We start from the raw sequence: 27,001 nt of genomic DNA, 5'->3' as shown, positions 1-27,001 counted from the left end.
GAAAAATCTGACGCAGGGCCCGTGAACAGATTTCCCTGTGGTATCGCTTTTGCACCTGCAAGGCCTTAGATGTCACGGCCGTGAGGGTGCCGGAGGAAGCACCTGAACACAGCAGCCCCGTGTTTTTGCTGGGGACACTAAGGCAGCGCTGACAAAGTGCAGGTTGCACAACCCCCCCCACCTCCAGCCCCTGCAGGAGGCCTTGTTTCTGGAGCGGGTTGGGAGCCGGGCAATGTCTTGCCTGGAGGCAAGCACTGTGCTGGAAACGAATATTCAGAGTCTGACGAGCTGTGCATTCTTCAGAAAAAAAATCTGAAACTGGCTCCTCAGAAAAAAAACATACACCGATTACACAAGTATTCCTGGGCTTCTCCTGCAGGCTGAGGGAAAACGAGGAGGTGGTACTGTGAGGGACGGTGTGTAATGGGGCCCAGGTCAGGGCCGTGCGCCCACAAAAACCCCTTTTTCCTCTCAGCACACATCCAAGCCCGCCAGGCAGCCGGTGCACAGCACGACTCCTCCCAGCTCCGCCACGCTGGAGGCAATCATGTGATTTTTAGGACTCTGCTCTCCAAAACCCTCTTTGCTCCGCTCCCGGCCACCCTCGCTTCCTCCCTGGCTTCCTTCCTGGCGGCAGCACGGGGCTGGGATCTGGGGAGCGATGGCGGAGGTGAAGAGGGAGGTTTTTGGGCGCATGCCCCCGGAGGAAGGAGGAGGGGAGGTGGAGAAGTTTGTGCTGCAGTCAGACAGCGTCAGAGTGGAGATCCTGTCCCTGGGGTGCATAATCGCCGCGCTGGAGACCAGAGGCAGGGACGGGCGGTTTGCAGACATTGTCCTGGGCTTTGACACGCTGGAAGGTGGGTCTGAATCCGTTTCCTTCAAAGAAAAAAAAAAAAAAAAAAAGAAATCAGAGATTTTGTTCCTACTCCTTCTAAGGGTACCCCCAAATCATGGGCTGAAGTAGCACAAGTCTGGGGCTCAGCGGTGGATGCAGGGACACCGGTGGCCCCAGGTCGCAGCGTGCCCCTCTGACAGGCCTGGCTCCTTGGGCCTCTCTGCAAATCTGTGAACAACACAAGCCCCCTCCAAGCTGTTTCAGTCGAAGATTAGAGAATCACAGAATTATCTAGTTTGGAAAAGACCTTCAGTATCACCAAACCCAGCCATCCACCTGACTGACCATCCTGAGACACCAGGGCTGCAGTCACCTGCTTAGGGCTGAGAGGAAGCCGAGAGGGACATCTCCGAGCCCACAAACACACCTGGAGATCACTCATCCTGCCCTGGCCTTTCCACATCACAGCACCCTGCTTTTTCCGCCCAGGTTACATGAGCAAACACCCCTTCTTCGGAGCCGTGGTGGGGCGCGTGGCCAACAGGATTGCCAAGGGGAGGTTCGTCGTGGACGGCAAGGAGTACCAGCTCTTCCTCAACAATGGGCCCAACTCGCTGCACGGAGGAGCCAGGGGCTTCGACAAGGTGAACGTCGGGCTGGTGGGGCTCGTGGCCTCCTGCACGCAGCCTCCAGGGTGGTGGCAAGGGGCTGTGATGTCTTCACTCCCCGCCCTGCAGGGTTTTCTGGTGGTTATTGAGTTGGGTCCGCTCCCAAAAAGTGCTGCGAGTGCAGGAGGTGATCCGTCATTTCCTCAGAGGAACTTGTGCAAATGTGCTAGTGCAGCTGCTTTCCTGGGTTAATGGTGTTTTTTGTTTGTTTGGTTTTTTGTGAGGGAACATCCAGGCTGAAGGGGCAAAAGTCAGAGGGTCTGGAATAAAGCTCACTGCTAAGCAGCACCGCATGATTAAAATAATCTCCTGTCACAGAGACAGGGATCAAACGCTCATGGGGCGCACTTGTACATTTGCTAGACTTCCTTCGGCCAGGCAAACAAGATGCACTGGCTTTTGGCTGTGGCTGTCTCAGCCATCTCCTGAGTTTTTCCTGATCTTGCAGGCCTGGGTGCTGCACTCAGCGTGTGCTCTGACGACACAGCAGCTTACAGCTGCGCTTGTGTGGTGGCGACACCTGACCACGTTGCTGGAAAACTGTGAGACTTCAGAAAAGTAATTCTCCTAGCTTTAAAAATATCAATATCTGTGTGCTTGCTGGCCTTTAATAGATTTTGTTTCACTGATTTAAGTAGAAACTTAAATACCAAACCAGAGTCCCACGGCAGTGGGAGCTGCAGCTGATCTGCACGCGGTGCAGGAGCACGTAGCAGGACCCACTCTGCAGCATGGTTATTTGGCATCCTCAGTTCCCACACTGGGTGAAAATGTTGCTTTTTGACAAGTCCCCTCCACAAGAAGGGGAATAGGTCCAGCTGCAGGACAAAAATCCATCACAGCCAGGCCTCTCCGAAGCATGGAGTAACAGAGGCCCAGGACAGACCCCGACCATAGCAAACTGCTTCCCTTCTTCAGCTTCTTGTGGAAAAACCCATTCCGTCGGTCAGCCAGAGCCAGCAGGCTGGTATTTGTGTTTGCTACCACTTCCCTCTTTCTTTTTCAACAAGGGCATGTTGGTTTTCAGTACTTCATAGGAAAGAAAATGTCATCTTTCTTTCTTACTTTTTTTTTCCCTCGGATAAAAAGCAGGAAATATGACTGGCAAAAACCTTTGTTTCAGTGGATGTGTGCCTTTCATCCCCATGTTCGGCCCAGAGCAGGGCAAGGAGAGAAGGGCACAGCATCCCCTATTGCTGCCCCACTAACGCACGGTCCTTGCAGGTTCTCTGGAGCCCCCAGGTCGTCCCAAACGGTGTTTGCTTCTTTCGGCTCAGCCCCGACGGCGAGGAAGGCTACCCCGGGGAGCTGAAGGTCTGGGTCACCTACACGCTCAATGGCAGCGAGCTGGCCATCAACTATCGAGCTCAGAGCAGCAAGACGACACCCGTCAACCTGACAAACCACGCGTACTTCAACCTGGCAGGGCAGGTAGGCATGGGGAGCCCTAACCCCATGGAGGGACACCATGAAAAAAGGTAAAGAAGTCCAAGCATCCCAGATGTGGCTTCTGGGGACAAAGCGATGGAGGTTGTGCCTCTGCACAAGCTGCCCCTCCATGCAGGTCTGCTCGTGCCATTGCCCTAAAAATGTCTGTGCAGTTGTTAGTTTACCCTCAGCCTGTCCTCCCAGTAGTACAGCAATATCAACTCCTGTGGCACGCGGCTCAGGCATGTTTCCAGAGGAACGGGAGACCTTTGGGCATGAAACTGCTGCTCAGATTAGACGGTGACGTGCAGGCTCAGCTTTGATCCTGCTCCCCTTCCTGCCCAGCAGGTCACTTGCCAGCATCCCTGAGGCTGCCAGGGAGGAAGAAGAGCACAGGAGATGAGCCAGGAGGATGAGCTTCGCTTCACCCTGTGCTTGCTTCCTTCCCCTTTTTGCCTGCTGCTATGTGCTCAGCGCCTAGCACGTTTCGGCTAGCCCGTTGGCAGCATGCTGGTGCTTGGCAAGGTGCACGCTCAGGACGATAGTCTCATGACGGAGGTGCCGTGCAGGTTTTTGCCACTTCTGCCCTTTGCCTTCTGATGGGGACAAGGTGGGAGGATGCCCAGGAGGTCCCCCAGGCACTCCCAGGTCAGCTGTAGCACCACCACACACGGGTGCCCGAAGGGCCACTGCAGGCCCCAGCGTTTCCCTTCCTCCTGCAGGGCTCACCCGACATCTACGACCACGAGATTTCCATTGCAGCAGATTCCTACCTGCCTGTGGACGACACCAAGATCCCAACCGGTGGGTGGCACCTGGTGGGGACGGCTTCGCAGATGGGGGTCTGTGGGGAGTAGCACTGCCCCACAAAGAGGGGACAAAGCAGGACCCGGGGGACCCCGGCATAGCACAGCCCCACAGGAGCTGAGCAGGGTGGGCAGAGGCAGGTGCTGGGAGCAGGGGCTACCACCAACAGCCCCAGACATGCTGAGGGTGGACTGATGTCTGCCCAGCGGAGCCGGCAGGAGCAACAGGAGATGGGCTGGAAGCCAGGCTGCAAGGTCGAGAAGCCCAGGAGACAAGCTCCCTCCTGCACAGGGCCAAAGGATGTTCCTCAAGGCTGGTTTGGCCACCCTGGGGCCACCAGAGAGGGGCACTGAGCTCTTAAAGAGCTGGGATTTGCCCAGGGTTTGCCTGTTTTGTTTCCTCCAGCAGCGTCTGGCTTTCTGACACTTCTCTACTGGGATTTTCTGTATGATATCACCAGCTAACTTCCCCAAATCTTATTTCAATAAGATCAGCCTATGCCCAAAAGCAGGAGAGCCCTTGGTGCCCAGGATCCCAGCATCATCCCTGCTGCAGGAGCCGAGCCGTCAGTCCCCAAACAAGGACAGGGGAGCTGACACTGCTGGCTAGGAGCCCGAGCGCACAAAACCATCGCTTTTCTTTCCTGTCTTTAATGTCCAAAAAGAGGAAAGGCCATTAAGGAAGGCAGCACGTTTTGCATACTAAGCGGGTTACTCCAACAAAGGTGGCGTTGCTGCTCTCTCTGGACTCAGAGCAGAGAAGCAGACTGGCAGCCTTTTGCACTCGGTCTTGATTTGGGGCTAAAAAGGACAAAAGAGGGCTTTCTATTTTTTTTTCCCGCACCATTTCTACTGTGTGTCACCCCATAATGATCCTGCCTCCAAGCCAAGCAATCTGAGCAAGCTGAGGCAGAGCACGTGTTCCCTGTGCCCGCTCCAGCACCCCCTTGTGCTGCGCAGGCGACTGCACGGGAGCTGCAGCAGGAGCCAACTCTGCAAAACAGATCTCGCACCAGGTTTTGTGCTGCAGGGAGCTGCTTTTAAGAACACGAAGTGTAATTTTGTCCTTACTCTTAAAGAAAAAGGAAGGAGAGGTAGAGAAGCTTAAAAAAAAAAAAAAAAAAGCAAATGAAAGCTTTTTAGCTCAGGTGTCTGCTAAAACTAGAGTCACGCCTGGGCTCACAAAACCACCGCGTGTGCCTGCAGCAGCTTGCACCTGGAGGAGCAGGGCTCTGAGGCCTGGCGGCGTTTGCTCCGCCTGGTTTGTAATGCCAGGGCTCGAGCGGGGATGAGCCCGACGCCACAGCAAAGCCACTGCCCTGCTCCCCCCGCTGCTTCCCCCACGGAGCTGTTTCCACCAGGGCGCTGCCAAGGCGGGCGCCGGGTCTGCGCTTCAGCAGGAGTTGTTCTGGAGGGGCAGCAATCACGTTTCTCTTTCGCAGCTCAAGCACAGCCAGCTCGCTCCCCGGCTTCTTACAGCACCCGTTTGAAGCTCTGTGTAAACGTAGCCTTTGAGGCCAATAAAACTGTGCACGGTTTTAGCCCCAGGGGTGAAGACAGGGTTTGTGCAGCTATTAAACGCGGAGCCCTTGCACGCAACAGCTGCCGTATTTTACGTACGTGCCTAAATCGACATGCCTTTTTTTTTTTTTCTCAAGGTTTTTTTCCGCCCCACAGCTGTAAAAGTGCTCCTTTTAGATAGGATCAGAAGCCACAGCAATGTGCTGTTTGTCAGGTGGATGCTTCTCAGGGCTTGCAGAGAGGAACCAGCGCAGAGCTGCTGGGAGCAGGGCGCGGGGACGCCCACACCGCTGTCCCCACAGCGGCCCTTGGAAACCCATCTGTGTAGGTGTGGAAAAGCAGGGAGGGCCGGCTGCAGCCCCCACTGCCCCGAGCCGAGGTTCAAGCCCAGGTGGTGCCCCTCAGCTCACCTCATGGGTTTTATTTTTGGGGAGGGGGGACTGGGTGCGAGCGCTGACGCTGCTGCTCTCCTCGCCCAGGGGAGGTGGCTGCTGTGCAGGGCACCGGCTTCGATCTCCGGCAGCCCGTGGAGCTGGGGAAGCACCTGAGGAAGTTCCACCTGGACGGCTTCGACCACAACTTCTGCCTGCTGCCGGGACGGGCTCGGCGCCTGGTGGCCAGGTAGGGCCGGGACCCCTGGGGATCTCCCCAGGGCCACCGGTGCCCACGCCAGCCCCCGGCATCGTCTCCGCAGGGCTCGCCACCCGCCCACGGGCAGGACCATGGAGGTTCACAGCACGCAGCCCGGCCTCCAGTTTTACACCGGGAACAACCTGGACGGGTCCCTGAAGGGCAAAGGTGCCGCTACGTACCCCAAACACTCGGCTTTCTGTCTGGAAACCCAGCACTGGCCTGATGCCGTCAACCGGGTAAGCAGCTCGGGGCCTGGGGCTTTTGGGATCTGTTCCCTCTGCTCCGGGAAGGCTGCGGGGACGTGGCCGTGTCCCCCCAGCCCTCTCTGGTGCCACTGCGCTCACCGGCTCGCGCTGCCTCTCCGCAGCCCCACTTCCCCAGCACCCTGCTGCTGCCCGGGGAGGAGTACGACCACACCACCTGGTTCTGTTTCAGCACCGCCTGAGGACAGGGGAGACTGGCTCCTGTCGCAGGAAGCGGTAAGCATCTCCAGGTTCCCCAAAAATCCGTTCGGGTGCCAGACATTTGGAGCTGCCCTGGGCGATGGGACCCGCTTGGGAGCTGGTTTCCTCCTCTCTGGACTCCGCTCGCTTTAACTCTGCTGCTGTGCAGCCTCCACAAAGCCTCACCCTGTGGAACAAGCTCCGTTCTGCAGTAAAAACGCACCGAAAACGCAGCGTTTAGGAGCACAGCCCACCAGATCTCAACCTACAGAAGGGGAATACTCACGTGGAGACCGAGGAAGCTCATACAAGCACCAGCTACTCCCACCGAAGGGCCAGAAGCTGCACGTGCTGCTGCTTTCTTGGCTCTGCAGGGTCAGCTAATCTGCGCGCCCTGCTGTCAGCTCTGACGGCAGCATCACGACGGCACAAGCACCACTGTTAAACACAAGAGCTCTGTGGAGGACAGGGCACTGGGATTATCCCAGCTCACCGCTGGCTCGTTTTGAAGCCAGCAGCAGCAGCTGCTCAGGAGCATCGCCTGCAGCACCCTTGGCTGCGGCAGCGAAGCAGGTACCTCCATCCACAGGTCTGAATGCGCAGCTGCAGGAGGTAAAAAACAGGTACCAGCACAGCTGTCGTGTCAGTCTGCAGGTTTATTGCGGAGTAGGTTTGCCTTATGAATACAGAAGAGAAAAAAAGCTGATCAAATTCCAGAGCAGCAGCGTACGTGTGCTTCTCACCAGGTACTCCATAAACCGGGCTGGCAATACACAACCAAAAAGCATCCCAAACACAAGTCACAGGCTTCGGGTATTTCTGCTAAATCGTTCCAGGGCAACGCGTGCGTCGCCCCGCCACTCCCCTGGCGGAATTTTAGGGATGTTGCCAGAATTTCAGTCCTTGCACCCGGCAAACGAAACGCTAGGTCCCACCGCTAAGCACCACAGCGGTGTCCACGCGGACACCAAGCACCACAACACCAGGACGAGGCGTGAAGGGCAGAGTGCTGCGACGTGAGGGAAGGGTCAGCACCTGCACTATTTACTCATACACCGAAGAAGCTCCATAAAGTCATTATTCACAGGAAACAGGGTTTTTCTTTTGGAAAACATGGGTTACCAAAGGTGTGACCGAGGTTCATTTTGGCGTTTCCTTGCATTTAAGATGCTCTGTTATGGTTTACACATTGAAAGCAGCATTACAGATTTCATTAAAAGCCCAGAGAGGCCTCACTTTCCATTTCAGTGCTTTAGACAGATTTTTTTTTTTAGTTCTTCACTTTTTCCTTTTCCGCCAAAGCCACCATTTGTTTCTGGCAGATCTCCCATCACAGTAAAAAATATTTTAGCTTTTTTCCCCCCCTCCACCAACAGTTTGTTTGCTCATAGTCTAACGTTGTTTCCAGCCTTTTGCTGTGATCTGTGTCAACAAAGTGCCTTACCATTCAATTCTTGACTACAGCATGAGGACAAACACAGAGCGACATACCTATATACAAATCCTTAATCCTGCAGGTGTGTATTTGCTGTAAGAAATTAGCTTAATTCAACAAATTTTTCTCCGGGATCTGAGCTGCTCTAAAATCATACCAATTTCTGTGCAGCAGGCTAGCACTCCTGAGGTCAGCTGTGAGGATCTTTCGCTTGAAGGAGGAAAGCCTGAGCCAACAGTAGAAAGCCTCACGGCACTTTCTTTTGTCTCTCAAACACATGCTCCCAAGTTCCTTCCGAAAGTAGGTCAGACGACCTAACGTCGCCCCTCAAGAAAGGGAAATGTGCCTCGAGACGCTCTATGAAGTTTTCATTACGCTAAAAGTCTACAGAACTAAAAGTGCAACAAGTCAAAGTAGCAATTATCAAGTTATTAACGTTTAGATGTTTCTGCAGATGTTATTCACTTAAAGTATGTGTTTTGAACAAAAGCTCATTGTTAAATTTTTGGGCATCTGGTATTACAACTAGTCAAGCACCAGAGTAAGCATAGCAGAATAATTAGGTCAGGGAGAGAAACGAATGCCCATTAAAGATCGTAAAGGAATAAAAAAGGCATATGCAAATTTTTAACCATCTGCAGACAGGGGAGACAGACTTTAAATTCCATTTTAAAAGAAAGCAGAAACTGATCCTTTCACCAAAGACCATTCGACAACAAACGTGAAACGTGGCTGAGAAGACACTGCTATTAGTCATTCCCACTTGGACACGTTCCACCCGTGTTACATGGCACACAGCTAAAATTGCCCAAACGTTAACAGAAGCAGCAGGGTTACTACAGAGAAGTTTTAGTTAAAAATACACATTTTATTTCAATGTGCCAATAAAAAAGTCCCACATTTTCATATCACAGGAAGTTAATTCATACAATAAAAAGAGACCTGCGCTAGTCTATCGGTGCGACTAACTCAGAAGACCCAGATCATGCCAGATTTTAGTTGATATACTCTTCTATCTACATTCTTACATTTACAAAGACACCACAAAATCCCTTATAATAATGTAAGCAAAATAACTTTCTTCCTACGAGGTTAAATTCATAACTTTAATCCATTCTTTCAGGACTTGCACTTCTTTGAGGGCTTCCTGATGGTGAACGACTGAAAGGGAAAGAATCCACAGTTAACATTTGAGTAGTGATTTGGGATCCACAAACACAGGAAAAGGAAACAACAGGAGGTTACCCAGACTACTCCAGCACCCTTCGAGCACTGTTTTTTTAAATAAATAAAACAATCACTATTGACAAATTGAATGGACTAATTATTTAACGTTAGAGATAATACATTCATTACTTTCACATTTTTTGCATAATCTGAGTAAAACCAGTAAAATCAACAGGCTCAATCTTCCAGACTGACTGTCATGCCAGGTTACTCCACTATCTTCCCTAGTCTCACTGCAGATTTAACGAGACTCAAAGCTGATTCCCGCGTTTATTCTGTGCTTTAAACTCACCGGCAGAGTCTCTGTGCACTAAAACTAGTGAACTAAAAATAAGAGAGGAACAGCCAAAGGCGAGACATCTAACCTGAACACTGAGGAATTACTTAGCACATACATAATACCACACATAAAATCACAGTCACATTATTTCTGGCAATGACATCTTTTCAGCAAAATACCTTCCCAGTATTTTCCTAAGAGCAGCTGTCAAACTCCTCAGCAGAGATCGCTGCAGGTATTAAAATGTCAGCTCTACAGAGTCTGTGTGACTAGCAGGGAGACCAACATACCTTCTCTTTGGAGATGGTGATCGGGACTTTGACCGACTGTCAAAACAGAACATAATAAATGCAGCATAAAGTTAAAATGGATGCTTTACAGTAAAAACAAACAAACAACACAACAGCACAGCAATGGAATTATTGTGGGAAGCTAACCAGAAGCTCTTGAAGATGGCAAAGCTTTCCAATCAGCTTTTACTCTGGCAGAGATTCTTAATTAATTTTGTGTGGAGACTGATTGCATGCAATCACTTTCAGTAAAGAAAGCAAGTGTATAAAAGCGAAGTGTATAACTGAGGTGAGGCTTTGAGAAAACATTGCCATAGATTCCTCCAAGTGTTTTTCAACAGCATTTATAAAGAATGAAGCCCTTTTTCTGATTTAACAGAACTGAGCACTAAACAAACAGTCCTGTTACTAAAAACAAAGAGATGGCTAAGGAATACATTCCAAATACCCGCAGAGGAAATTTTATAATCAGTCCTATCTGAAATAGACACCTGTGTTTGGGGGATTTTTTTCTCAAGGACTGGGCTTTGTTACCCGTGAAAAAACAACACTAAATTCTAGATACCGCTGCAGGCTTCATCTCTGTATGCTCACCTCTTAGCTGGCGAGCCGGATTTAGATCTGCCATGAGACCTAGACCTACAAGAAGAGAAAACACAGCTCAGCAAGAAAGCCACAGGCACGCATGTTCCCACATTAAGACAGTAAGAGTCGCACCAAATGTGTAAGAACCGTAACACTGAATGCAGACAAAATGCTGCACGTTTGCAGGACTTTTCCTGCTAAGTTTCAGAAGAAAGTTTTTAAACGGATGCTGTGCTTACTGCACATACTGTGCATACTGCTCTGAGCTTTGGTCACAGGCTGACGACCTGTGCACGCTGATGAAGGTGGCAGGAATGCACAAACTACCCAAGTTGCAACCAGCTTCTTCACAAAGCCGTGCTTCTAACTGGCAAGTTTTATTAGGCTTCAGCGACATCCACCACTGTAGTTGAAACTGGCTGCAGGCAGCATCATCCTACAAACATCTTCTCTTCAGAACACTTCATCTTTTTAAAAGAATATTTTTAGCAAATGCATATAAAACCTGATGAATTTAAGTATTGTGAAAAGACTGCCAAAAACGTCAAGTCTTTTTGAGGTAAGATTGGTGCACCAGGAGAACACTAATATCACTTACAAAGAAGAACTGAAATTTGGAGGTTCCCAAAGGAAGCGTTCTACTTTCCGTGACTACTTTCAGATGCACGCTTTGATGCTGTCAGCCCAGCAAATTTCATGTAATACTTATTCAGCCTGTCTTCCTTATGAATTGAGAGCCTGCCTCTGGACGCTCTGCATTCCTTTGATTCTTCTGTAGAGACAGTCTCTCAACTGCCTGATGTGGAAATTTAAACAGTGACTTCATTACAAATTAAACACCAATATTTTGCCACTTCTTTGTACTTTTATTTCTATAATTTCTTCTGCCTCAGTCACTTCATCTGTACTTACAATAAAATGTGTCACAATAGAGTTTGGAAATTACACTAATAGCACCCTTTACGCTGCAGAAATCCATCCTGGTACAAAGAAAAAAGAAAATAATGCTAACAAAATCAAGAAATTTTTCTTTTTGAGAGCCTGTTGACCTTGGCTGTTTTCTGCTCATCACTGGCACTGAACGACAATAAGCCATGGTTAAGTCACGTTGGAACAACTGGTATTAAGATTCAACACATTTTAGCAACGGGTAGAGAAAGTGCACCTGATCAATAAAAAGGATGGCTCTGTTGCCTTGGCAAATTGCGCTTCTCTCTTCACTAGCTTCCAAAATGTTTTTTTGAGTTTCTGCTCTTAGCTAAGACATCTTCTGGTCTTCACCTCTCTGCTCCATAAGAATTCCTGGCTTGCTGCCCCACCCCTCAGAAAAGCCTTCCACCACCACCAACTTTCAGCAGCGAAGTTCTGATCTTCAGCTGTAGGCTTTTCCACTTACTCTCTTCAGCTGAAGCTTCCTTTTTGTGTGTGCACGTGTTCCTTCACCACTGACTGCTATGTTACTCATTTCAAAGTGCAATCATTAAAGCAGAACAGCAGGCCCAGGAATGGGCTGGGGAAAGAGCAGCACCATCTCCTTCAGAGTAGAACTTCAATCCCCTCTTAATTCTCCTACAACAGCTCCCTGAAGCCAATCAACCCATGTCAGCCACATTTTTCTTGACAAGCTCTCAGGAAACACACGCTACAGTCACTTACTGTGGAATCATTAGACCACAATACTGAAGAGAATGAATGGCATCCTGTATTTCTCTCAAATCTGATCATCATTCTAATGGTACGTTTGACAGTACAAAATAATTTGGCATGGTGTTTATCCCAAATTTAATTCAGCTACTGCAACATGACACTTTGTGAATACAGACTCAGTACTAAAACAGTACTCAAGACAGCTAAAAACAGCTCTAACACACAGCACTAGAAAGTCCTTCAGGACTTGCCTGGTTACAAGCATTAATACTTTAATACTAAGAAAAGGACATCCTAATTTCTGACAAGTAATTCAAAGAATCCATAATCTCATATGAGCTATATAAAGCAAAATACTTTTCAGATTAATTCTAGATGTTTGGTACGTTAGCTAACTAATAATACAAACCAATCAAAACGGTACCTGCGATGACCATAAAAACCTAGATATTAGCAATATGTAAAAACAAAACAACCAAACAAAAACAACAAAGAAAGTACAGTCTTCTGCACTGGTCTTTAAAACCTCAGACCCCTGAGTTGAATATTCAGAATATGTCTGTCTTTCTCTGAGCATTTTTACAGCTGCCAGAAAGCCTCAACAAATTTAAGCAACTTTACTACATGTCCTCAGTTACTGCAGAGATCTTACCTGCTTCGGGGCCATGTAACAGATCTGGATCTAGACCTGGATCTTGATCTTGACCTGAAATGGAAAAAAAAATAAAATAAAAAAAATCAAAGGAGTCAACTCAACTAGAAGCAACGACTGTTACAGCACTAGGTAAAATCACGTCTACACGTTGAATATAAAACCTAAAATATCTTTAAACATTCTAAGCATCAAAATTCATCTTGGGATATGCAGTTCTTGAAGGCCTACAAGACAAACTGGATTACTATAACTTTGAGTAAAATTATCAAAAAGTTTTAAAGTATTCTCTGTCTGAATTTCTAGCAATCAACACCTTTAGAAGTCTGCTATCCGATACCTTTCTGAATGCCTTAATTAAAAAGAAATGCAGCAATGCAATCAAAAACAACAGCTTACACGAAATTACTACTAATTACCTCGATCTCTTCAAGGAACCCGATCGGGACCGTCGGGGAGACACAGATCTAGACCTACGAGGAGAAACGGACCGGGACCTACGATAGGAAGCAGACCTGGACCTGCAGAGAAATCAAACAAGGTTACGGTTGACTTGTGCAAACACAGCTCTTTGTAAGCAAAAGAAAGAAAGAAGAATAAGACGCAAACATAAGCATACCTCCTACCACGACTTCGACTGCGTGACCGAGAATACCTCCTTCCTCGGGACCTGGAACGGGATCTAGACCGGGACCTGGGTTTAGGTTGGAGAAAACACGTATCAGAAAACAGCTTCAGCCAACACTACATGTGAGTACCTGCTGAAGTCAAAACTTTCAGAAAACTAAAGAACTAGCATCTGTGAGTTGGAAAAAATCTCTGGGCCTACTTGCCTTGAGCAATTTTACTACCTAGAAAAATGTTAAAAGCTGAATTACATTGCAGAATTACATTAGAATAAAAAAACACTGTAATGCGTATTTAAAATAAACCTTGCAAGTTTGCAGGTCGACCCTCTTTGGCCCAAGGTCTAGCAGATCTAGACGATCTAGAAGTATCTATAGCCGATCGCTGCATCTAGGTGTTCTCTTCAATCTAACGACGATCAAACTGACAGCCCAATGAGCCAGGGTGAGGCTTGATTGACGCAAGAAGATTTTTCTAGCTGGGAATGTGGTCAATCTGGTGTTCCTCTTTCTAAACCGGAGGGGGGGCCCCAACTGAAAGCCAAATTTACTGTTACGGCGGTCACCGTCTCAAATTTTCTGCCCTTAAAGAATAAGGTGAAGCTACGTGTAGATGGCTCGAGGGGATCTGGCCTCTTATGCTGATCACCTCAAGGTCTAGGAGGATCTTAAGTGTCGGATTTGCAAGGCGCCTCAGCATGAAATCTTAAGGCTCGTGACATTCTGAATCAAGGCGACTGACTCAAACGAAGAAACCTGAAAGGTTTTGACCAGGTTGATTATTAAGATAGTAACATTTGATAGAAATAGCAACAAATTGTAATATACACCTATACATTTACTCTAGAGTTAAATTTTAAAGAAAACTGGCGTAACATTCTGTTCTTTGCTAGCAAGAGCTACACAAAAGTGAACTGGCGAAGCAACCCAGCCGCTGTGCTCCCACACGTACCTGCTCCTCCTTCGGCGACTATAGCGATGGCAATCATAAGCATAGTGGCCTTTCTCACCACACTCATAGCATCTGTCATTAGGGTCAAAGGGGCGCCGGGCAGGAGGCCTGTCGTAACGGGAGCGACGGGGCATCCCCGTCGACACTTCCACTCTCACTCTGGAGCCACAGATCACCCTGAAATAAGACAGCGATGGCTCTAAGTTAACTGCTAATGTTTATGGCAGAACTACTTAAAAAACAAAACAAACAAAAAAAAGAGAAAACCCCCAGAACTACATAAAGAAGAAACGGAGAGAAAATCACGATTCTCTCTCCGGACTTAAAAATGGCACCAGCTCCCGCCAACATCAGCAGCGCTCACGTACTTCCCATCGAGCCCACGAACGGCGTCCTCAGCATCCCTCGGGTCTTCGAACTCCACGAAGGCGAACCCCGGCGGGTTCCTGGCGATCCACACGGTTCTCAGCGGCCCGTAGTAGCTGAAGGCTCTCTCCAGCTCGCCTTTGCCGGCGCCGGTGCCCAGGTTCCCCACGTACACCTTGGTCTCTGAGGGGGAGGAAGCCGGGGGTTAGCGCCGGAGCCCTGAGGGCTCGGGGCGGCCGCCGCCATCTTGTGAGCGCGGCCCCCTCCCGCCTCCCGCGCGGGCAGCGCGGCCGCACCCCTGCCCCCCGCCGCCGCTGACGCAAAATGGCGGCGGCGGCGGCAACGGCGCCTAACGGCCGCCTCGGCTTCCCCTCCCTCCTTTCCTTCACCTCCCGCCCCGGCTCCGCTCCGCTCCGCTCCCCTCCCCTCAGCCATCACCCCCCGCTTCCTCACGCTTCCCTCCCCTCCTCGCCGCCGCTCCCCGGCCGCTCACCGCCTCCATAGCGGCCGTAACGCGACATCCTAACGGCTCCGCCAGCCGCCGCTCCGCGCGCGCACGCGCCTGCCTTGGCCGCCCGCCTCCCGCCCTCAGGCGGCGGCGCGCATGCGCGCGGGGCGGGCGCCGGTTGTCGCCTGAGGGGAAAAAGGGGACGGGGAGAGCCGGGACTGGGACGGCTCGGGGAGCCGCTGTGACATCGCCCGGAGCCTCCGGCAGCGTCCTTGTGGGGCTGAGGGGGGAAGGCGCCTCCGGTAGCGGCGGCTCTGAGGAGAAGCTCTCTTTCCCCGACAGAGATGCGATGCGGCTGAGGGAGAGGAGCTGTGCTCATCCGAAAGGCGGTTTTTGCCTCCTGAAGCGCTTATTTACGACGTGATTATGGCTGAATTTGCGGTGAGAGTTGTAACTGCCCGCGGTAGCGACCTGTGTCTGTCAGACAAGGCTCAGATGGCAGAGAAAAATAAATCTTCGAGGCTTTGTTTAGAACAATTAATTAAACTTTCAGCATTGGAAAAAAAAAAAGGGGGGGGGGGGGACTGAGACCAGAAAGATTTAAAACTGAAAATGCTTGGAGCATTTTGCTCTAAAGTGACTTTGAACAAAATCCTCTCCAGCCTGATACAGAAAGGCACCAGTTAGGGAGCTATTTACATCCCGAAGGACTGAGATGTGTAATGCATGGAAACACGTGCATATATATCTGAGAACACTACAGCCATTCTTTCCACTGATTTTCCTTGAAACAGGAGCTAAGATTTCTCACTAATGCTTGCTCTTACAGTGAAAACGACCAGATTTGCAAGTTCCTGCTTTCTTAATAAACTATATCTGAGAGAAAGCAGTAGCTGATAAAGTAACTCATCCATAAATCCACAGCACTGGGAATTGAAGCCTTATAATAAGAAATAAAAATCCCTCCTTAAGCCTGCAAAATACCAAATATTTCCTTTTATACCTGCGGTATTTTTTTTTCCTGCTAGGGTCACAAAATCACCACATTTTCATTTATATCCCTGAACGATGGAAGCTTGTTTGCTTCATCCACGGGGAGCTTTTCAGTAGCAGTCTTCAGACATAGAAGCTCTCTGGAAAAACCAAAAGGTTTTCACTTTTGCAGCTGCACAGGAAAAGCTCGCAAAGCAAACCTGCAGGCAGCCCAAAAGCAAGGAGCAAAAAGGGTTATTTGTATGTCGCAGGCGCCTACAGGATGAACCTGAAGGCATTAACGCACAGGAGAGGACCCGAGCCAGGATTTCGCACGCTCGCTGCAGCCGCCCCACGCGTTATTTGGGGTCACCCATTTAACAGATACACCTCCCGTGTGGCTGATGAACCCCTAGCACGTTTACAGGACGCTCCTCGGCAGCCCCCAGCTGGGTGCTTTTACAAAACCCAGGCCGCCAACCGGGGCGGGCTGGCGGCAGGAAGCGGCGGGGCCGGGCCGAGCCCACGCCCGCCCTCGGCGGCCGGGGACCCGCAGGCGGCAGCCGGTGAGGCAGGAGGGGGGCACCGGGGGCCCTGCCGGGGACGGGAACCAGGTGCCCGCAGCCCGCTGGCCTCCCCACATCGTTCCCCTTCGCGGGGGTGAGGTGGGACGGGTGTCCCCCACGCTGGATGGGGGTGGCTCTGCTGCCCGTGCCGGCAGCGTGGCTGGTGCGGGGATAGAGTGGGAGAGCACCTGCTGCTCGCACTGCCCTGAGTGTTTTTAATGTTTGCATTAAAAACAACAACAACAAAAAAAGTGGCTTAAAATGTGTGGAAGATTCTTACCTAGAGGCAAATTCAGTTCTGATGTAAAGGGCAAAGCAAGGAGATTCATTACTTCTGCTAATTGCTCTGGCTATTTTCTAGGTTCTGGGTGTAGGTGACATGAATGACTGGCAAAAGAAAAGTCCTCTAGACTGGGAAACATACGTGAACAAAAGGGTGAAAGTTGCAGCAGCTGAGAAAAATGAATATGAAGGATGGGTCTTAACAGTTGATCCAGTTTCTGCCAAGTAAGTACCAAAGCTTATGCTTCGCTAAAGCTCAGAGAGAACGAGTTTTTCAGGAAGAGGACCCCAAGAGTGAAGCAAACTTATCTGGAGGAAAAAAAAACCTGCATGTTGAGGCTCTGTGTTTAATTGTCAAGGCCTAAGAGAAAAAGATAACAGTAGCTGATGAGACCTAAATCCACATTTAATTTCATTCAAGGGACTGGTAAGTTTGGGGGATGGATAATAGCTGAATTCATGCTGGCTTTACAAGGGAACGGGCAGATATTTGGCTCTGTGCTGCAAGAGGTTTTTCTTATCATTTTGTTTGCAAGCTTGTCCAACAGGAGCACAGTATAGAGGCTAGAAACTAAAACATCCAGCCTGTGATGTGTTTCAGATGAAATGGTTGTTCTTTCAGCTATGTAGTGGCTCTGATACTCCGACGTTCTCATAGAGATGCTTGCCTTTTTGATAGGAAAGGTTTCTGCAGCTGTGAGTGATTTGGGGGATGGCCAAGGCTAAAATTAATGGCATATTTCATTGCACATCCCACACACAGTCTTTTATTCCACTAATGGTGACAACAGCAAATTAATAAACCGCTGGCGTAGAGTTCTGGACTTTTTCTTCCCACAAAAGGAAGAAAATGGTTTCTGATTCTCTTCTATGGTATATGGGGAGGAGATGCTAGAAGTATAACAAGTTTTTTTCCTGACTGTATTTTAGGACTTCTGGAATGTAAGTGCCCTTGAGAAAAGATCAGGCAGCAGTCTTAAATGGCTACAACATGAGCCTGAACCTGCTGCAGTGTGTTCTTGGTGCAATACTCAAGTATAGTTTTCAGTTAAGAAGCCAGCGATACTCATTAACAATACATATATTGCTATTTTAGTGATGATCAATAATTACATGTTAATAATTACCCATTAAAAGCTTCTGATGTTCATTGTTGGCTGCCACCAAAAAATTCAGCGTTCTGTGTGTTGAGTGTATGATGGTATCGTTTTTTAATGTTGGAAGACTTGGGGCGCTTTAGCAAGATTGGGAACACTGCCCAAATTACATTCCCAGCCCTGATTCTGATGCAATCTGCTACTTTGGTGGTGGTGGTGTTTGTTCGTTTTTCTAATGTTTTGCTTGGTAGTACCTAGAGTAGTTTCAAGTTCCAGGTCAGAAGTTACCCCAGAGCCCCACGGTTTCACCATTTTAAGGACATAGCATGTTTCTCAAGAAAAGTCCTGGCTACTTGGTATTTTCTAAATACCTGGATTGCAATGAGGCTTCTGAGCGCTCACCTCCAAGACCCTTGGGTTGTGTTTCTCACTCATCAGTTAGGTACAGTCAATCACGCATCCTTCTTTCCCTGGCAGTGTTGTCCTGGCAAACTTCCCAGAGAACGAAAGAGTGTCCATTGTAGTTGTGCTGGGCCACGCTGTGCAGGAGGTCGACGTCCTGCAGGAAGCGGACGATGACATGAAGGCACGGCTTTCTTGCATATTTGCACCCGAGGAAAGCAAAGCTTACAGCCCGGAGGAGCTTGACAAGAGGAAGAACGACCTGAAGAGCTGGCTGGAAGCAAACCACATCCCTGTGACAGAGCAAGGAGAATCGGGAAGAACGCTGTGCGTGGCAGGGGTGCTGACCGTTGACCCGCCGTACGGCCCGGAAGAGTGCAGCAGCTCCAACGAGATCATCCTGTCCCGCGTTCAGGGCCTGATACAGGGCTACCTGGAAAAGAGACAGTGAGGCCTGCTGCCTCCAGTGCCGGCCTTGGGGAATGGGTCTGCCTGCCCCGTTAGGGACTGTTCTGGGGGTCAGTACGCCTATGTCCAGAAGTGCTGCATGTCGGGGCTTCCGTCTGAATTCTTGTACGTTAAGAAAGGAGTAAAGCAAGCAGTGTAAAGTACAAGCACAAAACATTTCGGATGCACTATTTTTGGTTAAAAAATCAACGATAATAATGCTGTATTAAACTGATGTACCACTATATTTTTTTGTAACAGTATTATGAAAGATGAAATACGAGAAATTTAAACTTCCTCTGCCTTTAAGAGTAATTTCATTACTTTTCTAGCAGTGTAGGCATGTTTATTTGAAGTGCTTGCCACAGATCTTTATTTTTTCCAGAAGGAATCGTGATACTTGAATTCCCACACCAGATGCAAGATTTGCTGGGAAAGCTTTTATTTTCCTACAGCGTTTCTTCTGTTTCAGCACGTTAATTATAGCATAGGATGAGGTTTGTAGGATTATCAGGGGAAGTTAGCAGGCAAATAGGCTTTAAGGCCGACCGTCGTTCTCCATCCACATTCGCTACTTCAGCGCAGCAGTGACAGGAGGACGTTTGTCGCGTATAACTCCCTGCAGCTGGGGAGGTTCGGTTTCCTTTTAGCGCTTCGGTGCCGTTTCACGCCATTACCGATTTATTTCTCAGACGCCCACCCCCGCCGCTCCCCTCAGGCGCCTGAGGCGCGAGGCGGGAGCCTCCCTCAGCCCCTCCCCGCGCAGCCGCTCTCGCGAGACCTCCGCGCGGCCAGGAGCGCGCTCCCCCCGCCCCGCCCCGCGTTGCCTAGCGACCCGAGCCCCGCCCCGTGCGCGCGGCGGTGGCGGCGCGGCGCGCAGTCGCGGCGGCGGCGGGCTCTATATAAGGGGAGGTGCGCGGGGCCCTGCCCGCAGCGGGGAGGATGTCGCGATACGGCCGTTACGGTACGGGCGGGAGGGCGCTGGGCACCTCAGCGGCCACCGGCGGAGCTGGGGGGGGGGGGGGGTTGCGCTGAGGGGAGGGAACGAGGGAAGGAGGGAGGGCGGCCGCTGTCCCGCGAACGGCTGCGGGGGGAGGTGGCGACCGTCGCGCGTGGCTCGGGGCCGCCGCCGGACCCGGGAGGCGTTGGGCGGCGGGGGGAGAGCGATAGCGGCGGGCGCGCAGCAAAATGGAGGCGGCGCCCAAGATGGCGGCGCCTGAGGGCCGCAGGGGGGGGGGGGCGGCCGCGCCGCGTTGAAGGCCTCGTGCGCCGCGCCTGCGCAGTGCTGGGGGTCCCGGGCTGACATGGCCGCCCCGCGCCCCCCCCCTCCCCTCAGAGACCAAGGTGTACGTGGGGAACCTGGGCACCGGCGCCGGCAAGGGCGAGCTGGAGAGAGCCTTCAGCTACTACGGGCCGCTGAGAACCGTGTGGATCGCCAGGAACCCGCCGGGGTTCGCCTTCGTGGAGTTCGAAGACCCGAGGGATGCTGAGGACGCCGTGCTGGGACTGGACGGGAAGTACGTGTGTGACCACACAGCCCCTGGGTGCCGCCACGCTGCCTCACCTCATCCTGCGCTGCCCCGGCGCCTGTCTGCCGAGCTGCAGTCGCTGGGCATAAAACCTTTCCTGTGACTAACAATCTCCATGTATTGCAGGATAATATGTGGCTCCAGAGTGAGAGTGGAAGTGTCGACGGGGATGCCCCGTCGCTCCCGTTACGACAGGCCTCCTGCCCGGCGCCCCTTTGACCCTAATGACAGATGCTATGAGTGTGGTGAGAAAGGCCACTATGCTTATGATTGCCATCGCTATAGTCGCCGAAGGAGGAGCAGGTACGTGCGGGAGCACAGCGGCTGGGTTGCTTCGCCAGTTCACTTTTGTGTAGCTCTTGTTAGCAAAGAAAAAGCCAGTTTTAACTCTTAATGCTGTAAGTCAACAGGTGTATTTCACTTTTTTTTTTTTGCTAATACATATCAAATGTTACTATCTTAATAATCAACCTGATCAAAACCTTTCAGGTTTCTTCGTTTGAGTCAGTCGCCTTGATTCAGAATGTCACGAGCCTTAAGATTTCATGCTGAGGCGCCTTGCAAATCCGACACTTAAGATCCTCCTAGACCTTGAGGTGATCAGCATAAGAGGCCAGATCCCCTCGAGCCATCTACACGTAGCTTCACCTTATTCTTTAAGGGCAGAAAATTTGAGACGGTGACCGCCGTAACAGTAAATTTGGCTTTCAGTTGGGGCCCCCCCTCCGGTTTAGAAAGAGGAACACCAGATTGACCACATTCCCAGCTAGAAAAATCTTCTTGCGTCAATCAAGCCTCACCCTGGCTCATTGGGCTGTCAGTTTGATCGTCGTTAGATTGAAGAGAACACCTAGATGCAGCGATCGGCTATAGATACTTCTAGATCGTCTAGATCTGCTAGACCTTGGGCCAAAGAGGGTCGACCTGCAAACTTGCAAGGTTTATTTTAAATACGCATTACAGTGTTTTTTTATTCTAATGTAATTCTGCAATGTAATTCAGCTTTTAACATTTTTCTAGGTAGTAAAATTGCTCAAGGCAAGTAGGCCCAGAGATTTTTTCCAACTCACAGATGCTAGTGATGTGGTTTTTGTTTTTGTTTTTATTTTCTTTTTAGTTTTCTGAAAGTTTTGACTTCAGCAGGGCCTCACATGTAGTGTTGGCTGAAGCTGTTTTCTGATACGTGTTTTCTCCAACCTAAACCCAGGTCCCGGTCTAGATCCCGTTCCAGGTCCCGAGGAAGGAGGTATTCTCGGTCACGCAGTCGAAGTCGTGGTAGGAGGTAAGATTCTGGTTGTTTTGGATTTGTTTGTTTCTGTTCTTGCTTTTCCCTCAACTCTGTACCTCTTTGTACTCTTTGTGAAAAATACTTTAAGGTAACTTGGATTTTTCGTTTTTGTTTTGTAGGTCAAGGTCAGCTTCCTACCGCAGGTCCAGGTCAATCTCTCCTCGTAGGTATAGATCATTTTCACCTCGGAGGTCACGGTCTGGATCTTTAAGGAGATCAAGGTACGTATTACCTGTTAAGTTTTAAGGTCACAATGCTGTTGAAGGGAACTTAATTGTTGGAGTTAGCATTAACTTTATTTTTCTGCTGTCCTTAGCATTCATAGGAAGTTTCATGGGGTTACATCCCTGGGCTAACCTGAAACATTTATCTAAAGTTAGAAACCTGTTCATACAAATTCTGAACGACCATTTCTGATCTTTTTCATAGTGTCCCAAAACTAGGTTTGTGATTTTGATCTATGGTCAAGGCTTTCTTCTTCAAGGATACAGAGTAATTACATACAGCAGGGCAGCAGGATTTCTTACGTGGATGATATTACTGGTCAAATCTATTACAACTTTCTAATAATACCGCTAATTTTGCGGAAGTAACTTGAGTAACTTTAATTATTTGCATAATGTTAGTGATTTCAGAGAACTGTGTTGAAAGATCTCTGCTGTATGAGTCGCATAGTAGTGGCTGATTTTTCACTGCTCTTTTCTAGGTCTAGGTCCAGATCACGCTCAAGGTCTCGGTCTGTTGTATGGCCTCGAAGCAGGTATGGTGCTTGTTTTTAATTAAAACAAGTAATAACGTTTGTCTTCCTTCCTTCCTTCCTTCTCCTAGGAAGTTTGTGGCAGGAAGGGGTTAGAAGGTTGTGCAGCGTAGCAATATTTCCTCTTAATGTTAATAACTTACGCCTCTTTTTTGTCCGTGGCTGCATCTATATATCTAAGTACATGGAGCCATAAACAAAGCATATATATGATTTGTGCAGGATGGAAAGAAGTTTAGAAAATTACTGGTTTTGTACGTAGAGAATACTTGAACAGGATACTGCAGGAAATGTTACTTACTTTTTTTGTAAATTCTGACTGCTGAATACAAGCAATAAGATTCCTACCGTTGACTCAGCTGTTGCTCATGGCTCTTCAGCATTGTCACAGTTCTGAGAATGAAATGAAATGAAGTTGCTGTAGTGATAAGAACTGTGTTACCTGGGGTAGGACACTTGGCTTTAGAGTTCTGAAGGGCTGAATGAAGGGGACCCCGAGTCCCAGTGCTACAGGTGGTGTTTCTGAGGACTGCTCTGGCACACGTGCCTGTGGATCTGGGTGTTTCCTGCATGCCAAAATAGAAGTTGAGGAAGACAGATACAAATACTCCTGTGTTAACAAAAATGTGATAGGCAGGAAGGAATTGCTCTTGTGGTAGAGTGGGTGAAGAGATGGGCTTCGTTAGGGTCTGCTGGCTGCTTTAGGACTTGCACGCTGAGCCTTTAGGAGGATGGTGACTGTTGCCTATTACTGGAGCTGTCCTACTGCATAGCAGGCACATCTGAGCAGCAAGTAAATGACTAGCCAGGCTCAGATTGCAGGCTGCTGCTGCGGAAATCTGGGTACTGCTGTGACGTTTGGTGGCTCCTGGTTCTGGGACAGTCAGGCGCCTGCAGGAAAGATACTTGATGCTCTTACTGAAACTTGTAAGGAATGCTGATTCCACGGGTCTGCAGCTGCAGGGGTGAGCAGTGGTAGTTAGGACTGGAATGACAGAAGCATTGTGCAAAGCCTAAATGGTCCTGGTCCTGCTTCTAGAGCTGCTGGCTGTCAGTCCTTATGATGGCGTACTCCTGGAGTGAGGAATTGCCAGTACCGGTAGTAAGATGATGGTGTATGCTGGTTTTCTGCCTTTTTGACTGAAGGAAGTCATGCTCACGCTACAAAATAGGAGTTCTGGGCAGACTTGAGCAACTCCATTCTGTGTAACTTTGATGCAGTAAGAAAACTGCTGGTTACAGTGTTGAGGACTGTTACAGATGATGGCTCAATATAGTGGCCAGGAAGGTTTAAAAGCAGTTGCACTTATTTATTTAACGTGTGTAGAAAGCAATAGGCAAGGTAAGGTGACTATTGATTGCCCCCCTATAAACAATTGCAGACAGAAAATGGAGGGTGGGGGGAGAGGAATTGTTCTAGTGTCAGAATTCATCCAGGTGGTATTACAAAATCTTTGAAAACTGGATGTTAAATTTAGTTCTTTAAAAGAAACAGCCACAAGAGCATTACTAAGTAACACAGCAAGCATTTGAGTAGGTAATGTAACATGATCGATGTGTGAGAAGTCTTTGAATAGATTTTAACCCATAAGATGACCTGGGAAGAGTTTACAAATTACAAAGTCCGAGTAGCCAGATGCCTAATGCAACTAAAGCTATTGGGATAACTAATGAAAACTACGTTGTACTTGAATAAAAGTGGCATTCAGAACTAAAGACGATGTGCATCAGCTTTTCAGCACGTCTGACTGCAGTTTCCTAACATGGTGTTTAATTAAAAGATTTTCTAAGATGACACTTTAATTATTCTTCCCTTTGCGAAAAGAATGCTGGATGGGGAGGAGCTGGGGGGGAGACTGGGACAAAGCCTTCTGTTCTGTAGAAGTGGTAGCCAAGCTTTGCTGGGGAGCTTCTTGTGCTTGTACTGTTGTCTCCTGACAAGCGGAGTGTGGAATAAGAGAGAAAGGATTCTTCTGAAATACCATGAGGAAAGCTTGCTGCGCCAGAGCGGAGCATTCCTCTCTGGTTTATGATGCTGTGCAGTGTGAAATTGCTGTTGCTGGTTAAGCTAACTTTCATTGTGTGTGCATGCCACTGGCTGCTTTGCTGAGCTTTATTTTTCTCCTGTTGTAGGTCTGGGTCCCATGGTAGATCTAAATCTGGCTTACCTGCTAAAAGGTGAGCGTATAAATACAACTGGCACTCACTAATTTTTTTTGTCATGATTCAAAGTATGTGTTTGGACCAGTATTTTAGTTGCATGTGGAAGAGTCTTTTTAATGGCTGATTTTTAAACATATTTTTATACATTTTTTTATATATATATTTTTTTGTTATAGCTGACTTTTTTGGGTTGGTCAGCAATTCTTCCAGGATTGTGGGTATCTGGCACGTTCTTGTCAAACCCATGTGATGTGACGACAAAGTATTTTTGGCAGGATTTGGGGCATATATTACACTATCTCTGTTCTCAGTCCTCCTGTCTTTCCTTCACTTGGTTCGCTGCTCCTGCTCTGCAGGATTACTGTGACCATTTTACAGCTGGTTGGAAGCTGTGTGTTGCTCTCTCCCGAGGGCTTCAGCTTTCAGCAGTTTTCTTTCTCAACTGCAGCTTCTTGCTTAAAGTAAGTCTTTAAATGGGGTGTAGTTGCTATCAGCAGCATTAAGGGTGGTGTCGCTGTATGTAAAAACATCAGCTCTTACTGTTTTGAAGTGGACAAAAGCGGTGACGGATGTATGCAAGCTAGTACATGAAAAATTATATTGCTATCTTTTTTTTTTCCAGTCGCTCAAAGTCCAGATCACCATCTCCAAAGAGAAGGTAGGAATATCTTAAAACTACAGCGTAGTAACCTACTTTCATGAAACTTTGTTCAAGTGCACTAGAAAATGTTGGCAGATGAGAATCAACTATTGTAAAGTTCCTGAGGAATTTAGAATCTGGGGAAGAAGTGAGCAGTGGAGCAAACAAAACGAGCACAGCTGGAAAAGGGGTAATAAGGTGTGAAGCAAACCACCAGCACATGGCAGGATTAAATTCCTGTTCGTGAATCCTCACAGTCAGCTCTTACACAGTTGTGCAGCTCTTACTGCACGCTGTGAAGAAAGAAGCATTTCCTCTCTGTAACTGGAGCAGTAGATGCTGGAATTTTGGTAGGGTGATACCCATACACAGGGCTAGCTCCAGACTGGAGCCATGCAGGTTACAGCTCACCTTCATCTTGGCAGGGTAAGAATCCTGCGCGCAGCTGGAGAGCAGACTCCGAGGTGCTTTCCTCGAGCAGGCTTGATGTCTTGCCTAGTTCTCACTCACCTAGTGCGCTTATTTCAATGGGCCCTTTCACACTTCAACTTGTTACTTACATGGTGTAAAATGTAACTGGATGAGCTCCAATACTCCTCATGAACTGCGTATGAAAATAGCATGGAGAGGGACAATGCTGGAAAGAGGTTTCCTGTGTTCAGGAAACCTGGGGCAGTATGGATATTGTGTTGGTTTTACTGTAGGAGTTGTTCTCACTCCTTTTTCTTTCCCTTTCAGTCATTCACCATCAGGAAGCCCTTGAAGGAGTGCATGTTCTGAAAGAATGGATTCAAGTTAAAAGGTTTAAGAAGAAAATTTATTTTGTTTACATTATTATAAGGGATTTTGTGGTGTCTTTATAAATGTAAGGGCTTAGTCCTAGAAGGCTGTTTCTATTGACTAACAACAATTGGCATGTGTTTGGATCTTTTAAAAGTCTTATTCGTAGACTAATGCAAAACTCTTTTGTTGTGTTAATGTTCTGTGATCTGGAAATGTTGGGCTTTTTTATTGGCGCATTGAAATAAACTGTGCATTTCTAACTAAGAAATCCTTTGTGGTAACCCTGCTGTTTGTTACTACTTGGGCAGCTACCGCAGGGCACGTGCCAGCACGTGAGCCAAGTGTGGCGCAGCAGCCACTCAGTGGCTGTCCTGCAGGCGAGGCTCCTGTAGGACTTCCGCGGAGCTCTGATCCACGGGGAGCGTTACCAATGCCGCTTGTCAGTCTTCCTGTCCATTCCTGACTGTTACGATTTTTAGGCTGCATTTTTATTTGCACCTCCTCAGAGTTCAGTAAAGCTGAAAACCTGACTTACCCTCTTCTGCCACCACCAGGATGTTTCTGAAGTGCTCCCTCCAGTGGGGTGGATGGCGTTAATTAGAACCTGTCACATCCTCTGCTGTCCTGCATCCTCTGCTCTCACCTCACCTTAGCTTCAGGCAGAACGTACGTAGTACGTAGTTGGGAGAAGTCATGCAGAACCTGCTTGAGCACTGGTTTCCATCCAAAGCACTGCACTCCTTGGTGAGTGAGAAGTTCTTTTATTCAAGAGGGATACCGTTCAGAAAGCGTACAGAAATCTGAAGAGAAAGGGGAGCCATTCCTGTTGCACTCCCCAGCCACCCTGAATGCAAATACTACTTGCTGACCCTTACAAGAGTGACTGCCAGTGCTGTACAGAAGCAATACCGTGTCTGATGGTGCCACTTCATGTGGAGCTAGTGGCTGCACGCTGTCTTAACAACACCTGGAGTATTCTGCTGAAGTGCTTTAATATCCCCCAGGATGACCAGGCCTTAAAACAGCTCTTTGCTAGACTCACAAAAACCAAGCGTGAGCATCCAGCTGTGCTGTTAGAGGAATGTGGTGCTACTGGTGTTGACCGACTCTTCTCCCAGCACCAAGGTGCAGGCAAGGTACAGCCTTTTGCAGGTGAGCACACTGCAGAGCCCATCCTACTGTACCTTTAGGCAGCCTTGGCACACCTTCGTGACCTTTTTCTGCCTCATGCAA

The 27,001-nt window shown here is 48.9% G+C and overlaps 4 protein-coding genes across 9 annotated transcripts; 3 read left to right on the top strand and 1 right to left on the bottom strand.

The window, feature by feature from the left end:
- Positions 1 to 542: 542 nt before the first annotated feature.
- On the top strand, positions 543 to 9,080 carry GALM (galactose mutarotase). Of its 2 annotated transcripts, none has more exons than XM_080584592.1 (8): positions 543 to 857; positions 1,325 to 1,479; positions 2,728 to 2,934; positions 3,654 to 3,735; positions 5,738 to 5,879; positions 5,953 to 6,127; positions 6,259 to 6,370; positions 8,893 to 9,080. In XM_080584592.1, exons 1-7 carry the CDS (start codon positions 662 to 664, stop codon positions 6,334 to 6,336), a joined length of 1,035 nt encoding a protein of 344 aa, XP_080440718.1. In that variant the 5' UTR covers positions 543 to 661; the 3' UTR covers positions 6,337 to 6,370; positions 8,893 to 9,080. The 2 variants fall into 2 exon arrangements, with proteins under 2 accessions (XP_080440718.1, XP_080440719.1); XM_080584593.1 differs by having other exon boundaries at positions 547 to 857; positions 6,327 to 6,370.
- LOC308191772 (uncharacterized protein) lies at positions 8,617 to 15,221 on the bottom strand (the record flags this gene model as incomplete). Its single annotated transcript, XM_080584591.1, has 9 exons — positions 8,617 to 8,930; positions 9,567 to 9,602; positions 10,161 to 10,205; positions 12,451 to 12,504; positions 12,870 to 12,971; positions 13,070 to 13,144; positions 14,029 to 14,205; positions 14,397 to 14,577; positions 14,888 to 15,221. 9 exons carry the CDS (start codon positions 15,219 to 15,221, stop codon positions 8,876 to 8,878), a joined length of 1,059 nt encoding a protein of 352 aa, XP_080440717.1. The 3' UTR covers positions 8,617 to 8,875.
- GEMIN6 (gem nuclear organelle associated protein 6) lies at positions 15,146 to 18,905 on the top strand. 4 transcript variants are annotated; one of them, XM_080584599.1, is made up of 3 exons: positions 15,146 to 15,283; positions 16,742 to 16,887; positions 18,237 to 18,905. In XM_080584599.1, the coding sequence occupies exons 1-3, from the start codon at positions 15,269 to 15,271 to the stop codon at positions 18,610 to 18,612; spliced, it is 537 nt and encodes a 178-aa protein (XP_080440725.1). In that variant the 5' UTR covers positions 15,146 to 15,268; the 3' UTR covers positions 18,613 to 18,905. The 4 variants fall into 4 exon arrangements, with proteins under 4 accessions (XP_080440725.1, XP_080440726.1, XP_080440728.1 ...); XM_080584600.1 differs by lacking the exon at positions 15,146 to 15,283 and adding an exon at positions 16,109 to 16,380; XM_080584602.1 differs by lacking the exon at positions 15,146 to 15,283 and adding an exon at positions 16,407 to 16,428.
- A 474-nt stretch (positions 18,906 to 19,379) lies between these two features.
- LOC308191774 (serine/arginine-rich splicing factor 7-like) lies at positions 19,380 to 26,036 on the top strand. 2 transcript variants are annotated; one of them, XM_080584594.1, is made up of 9 exons: positions 19,380 to 19,572; positions 19,945 to 20,125; positions 20,264 to 20,440; positions 21,345 to 21,419; positions 21,545 to 21,646; positions 22,132 to 22,185; positions 24,316 to 24,360; positions 24,968 to 25,003; positions 25,724 to 26,036. In XM_080584594.1, the coding sequence occupies exons 1-9, from the start codon at positions 19,551 to 19,553 to the stop codon at positions 25,746 to 25,748; spliced, it is 717 nt and encodes a 238-aa protein (XP_080440720.1). In that variant the 5' UTR covers positions 19,380 to 19,550; the 3' UTR covers positions 25,749 to 26,036. The 2 variants fall into 2 exon arrangements, with proteins under 2 accessions (XP_080440720.1, XP_080440721.1); XM_080584595.1 differs by lacking the exon at positions 24,316 to 24,360.
- The last annotated feature ends 965 nt before the right edge of the window (positions 26,037 to 27,001 follow it).

This window comes from Anser brachyrhynchus (assembly GCF_964034855.1).
Source record: "Anser brachyrhynchus genome assembly, chromosome: 3".
NCBI classification, from domain to species: domain Eukaryota; kingdom Metazoa; phylum Chordata; class Aves; order Anseriformes; family Anatidae; genus Anser; species Anser brachyrhynchus.
The sequence above is the reverse complement of the archived record's forward strand: the minus strand, read 5'-3'. Positions and strand labels throughout refer to the sequence as shown.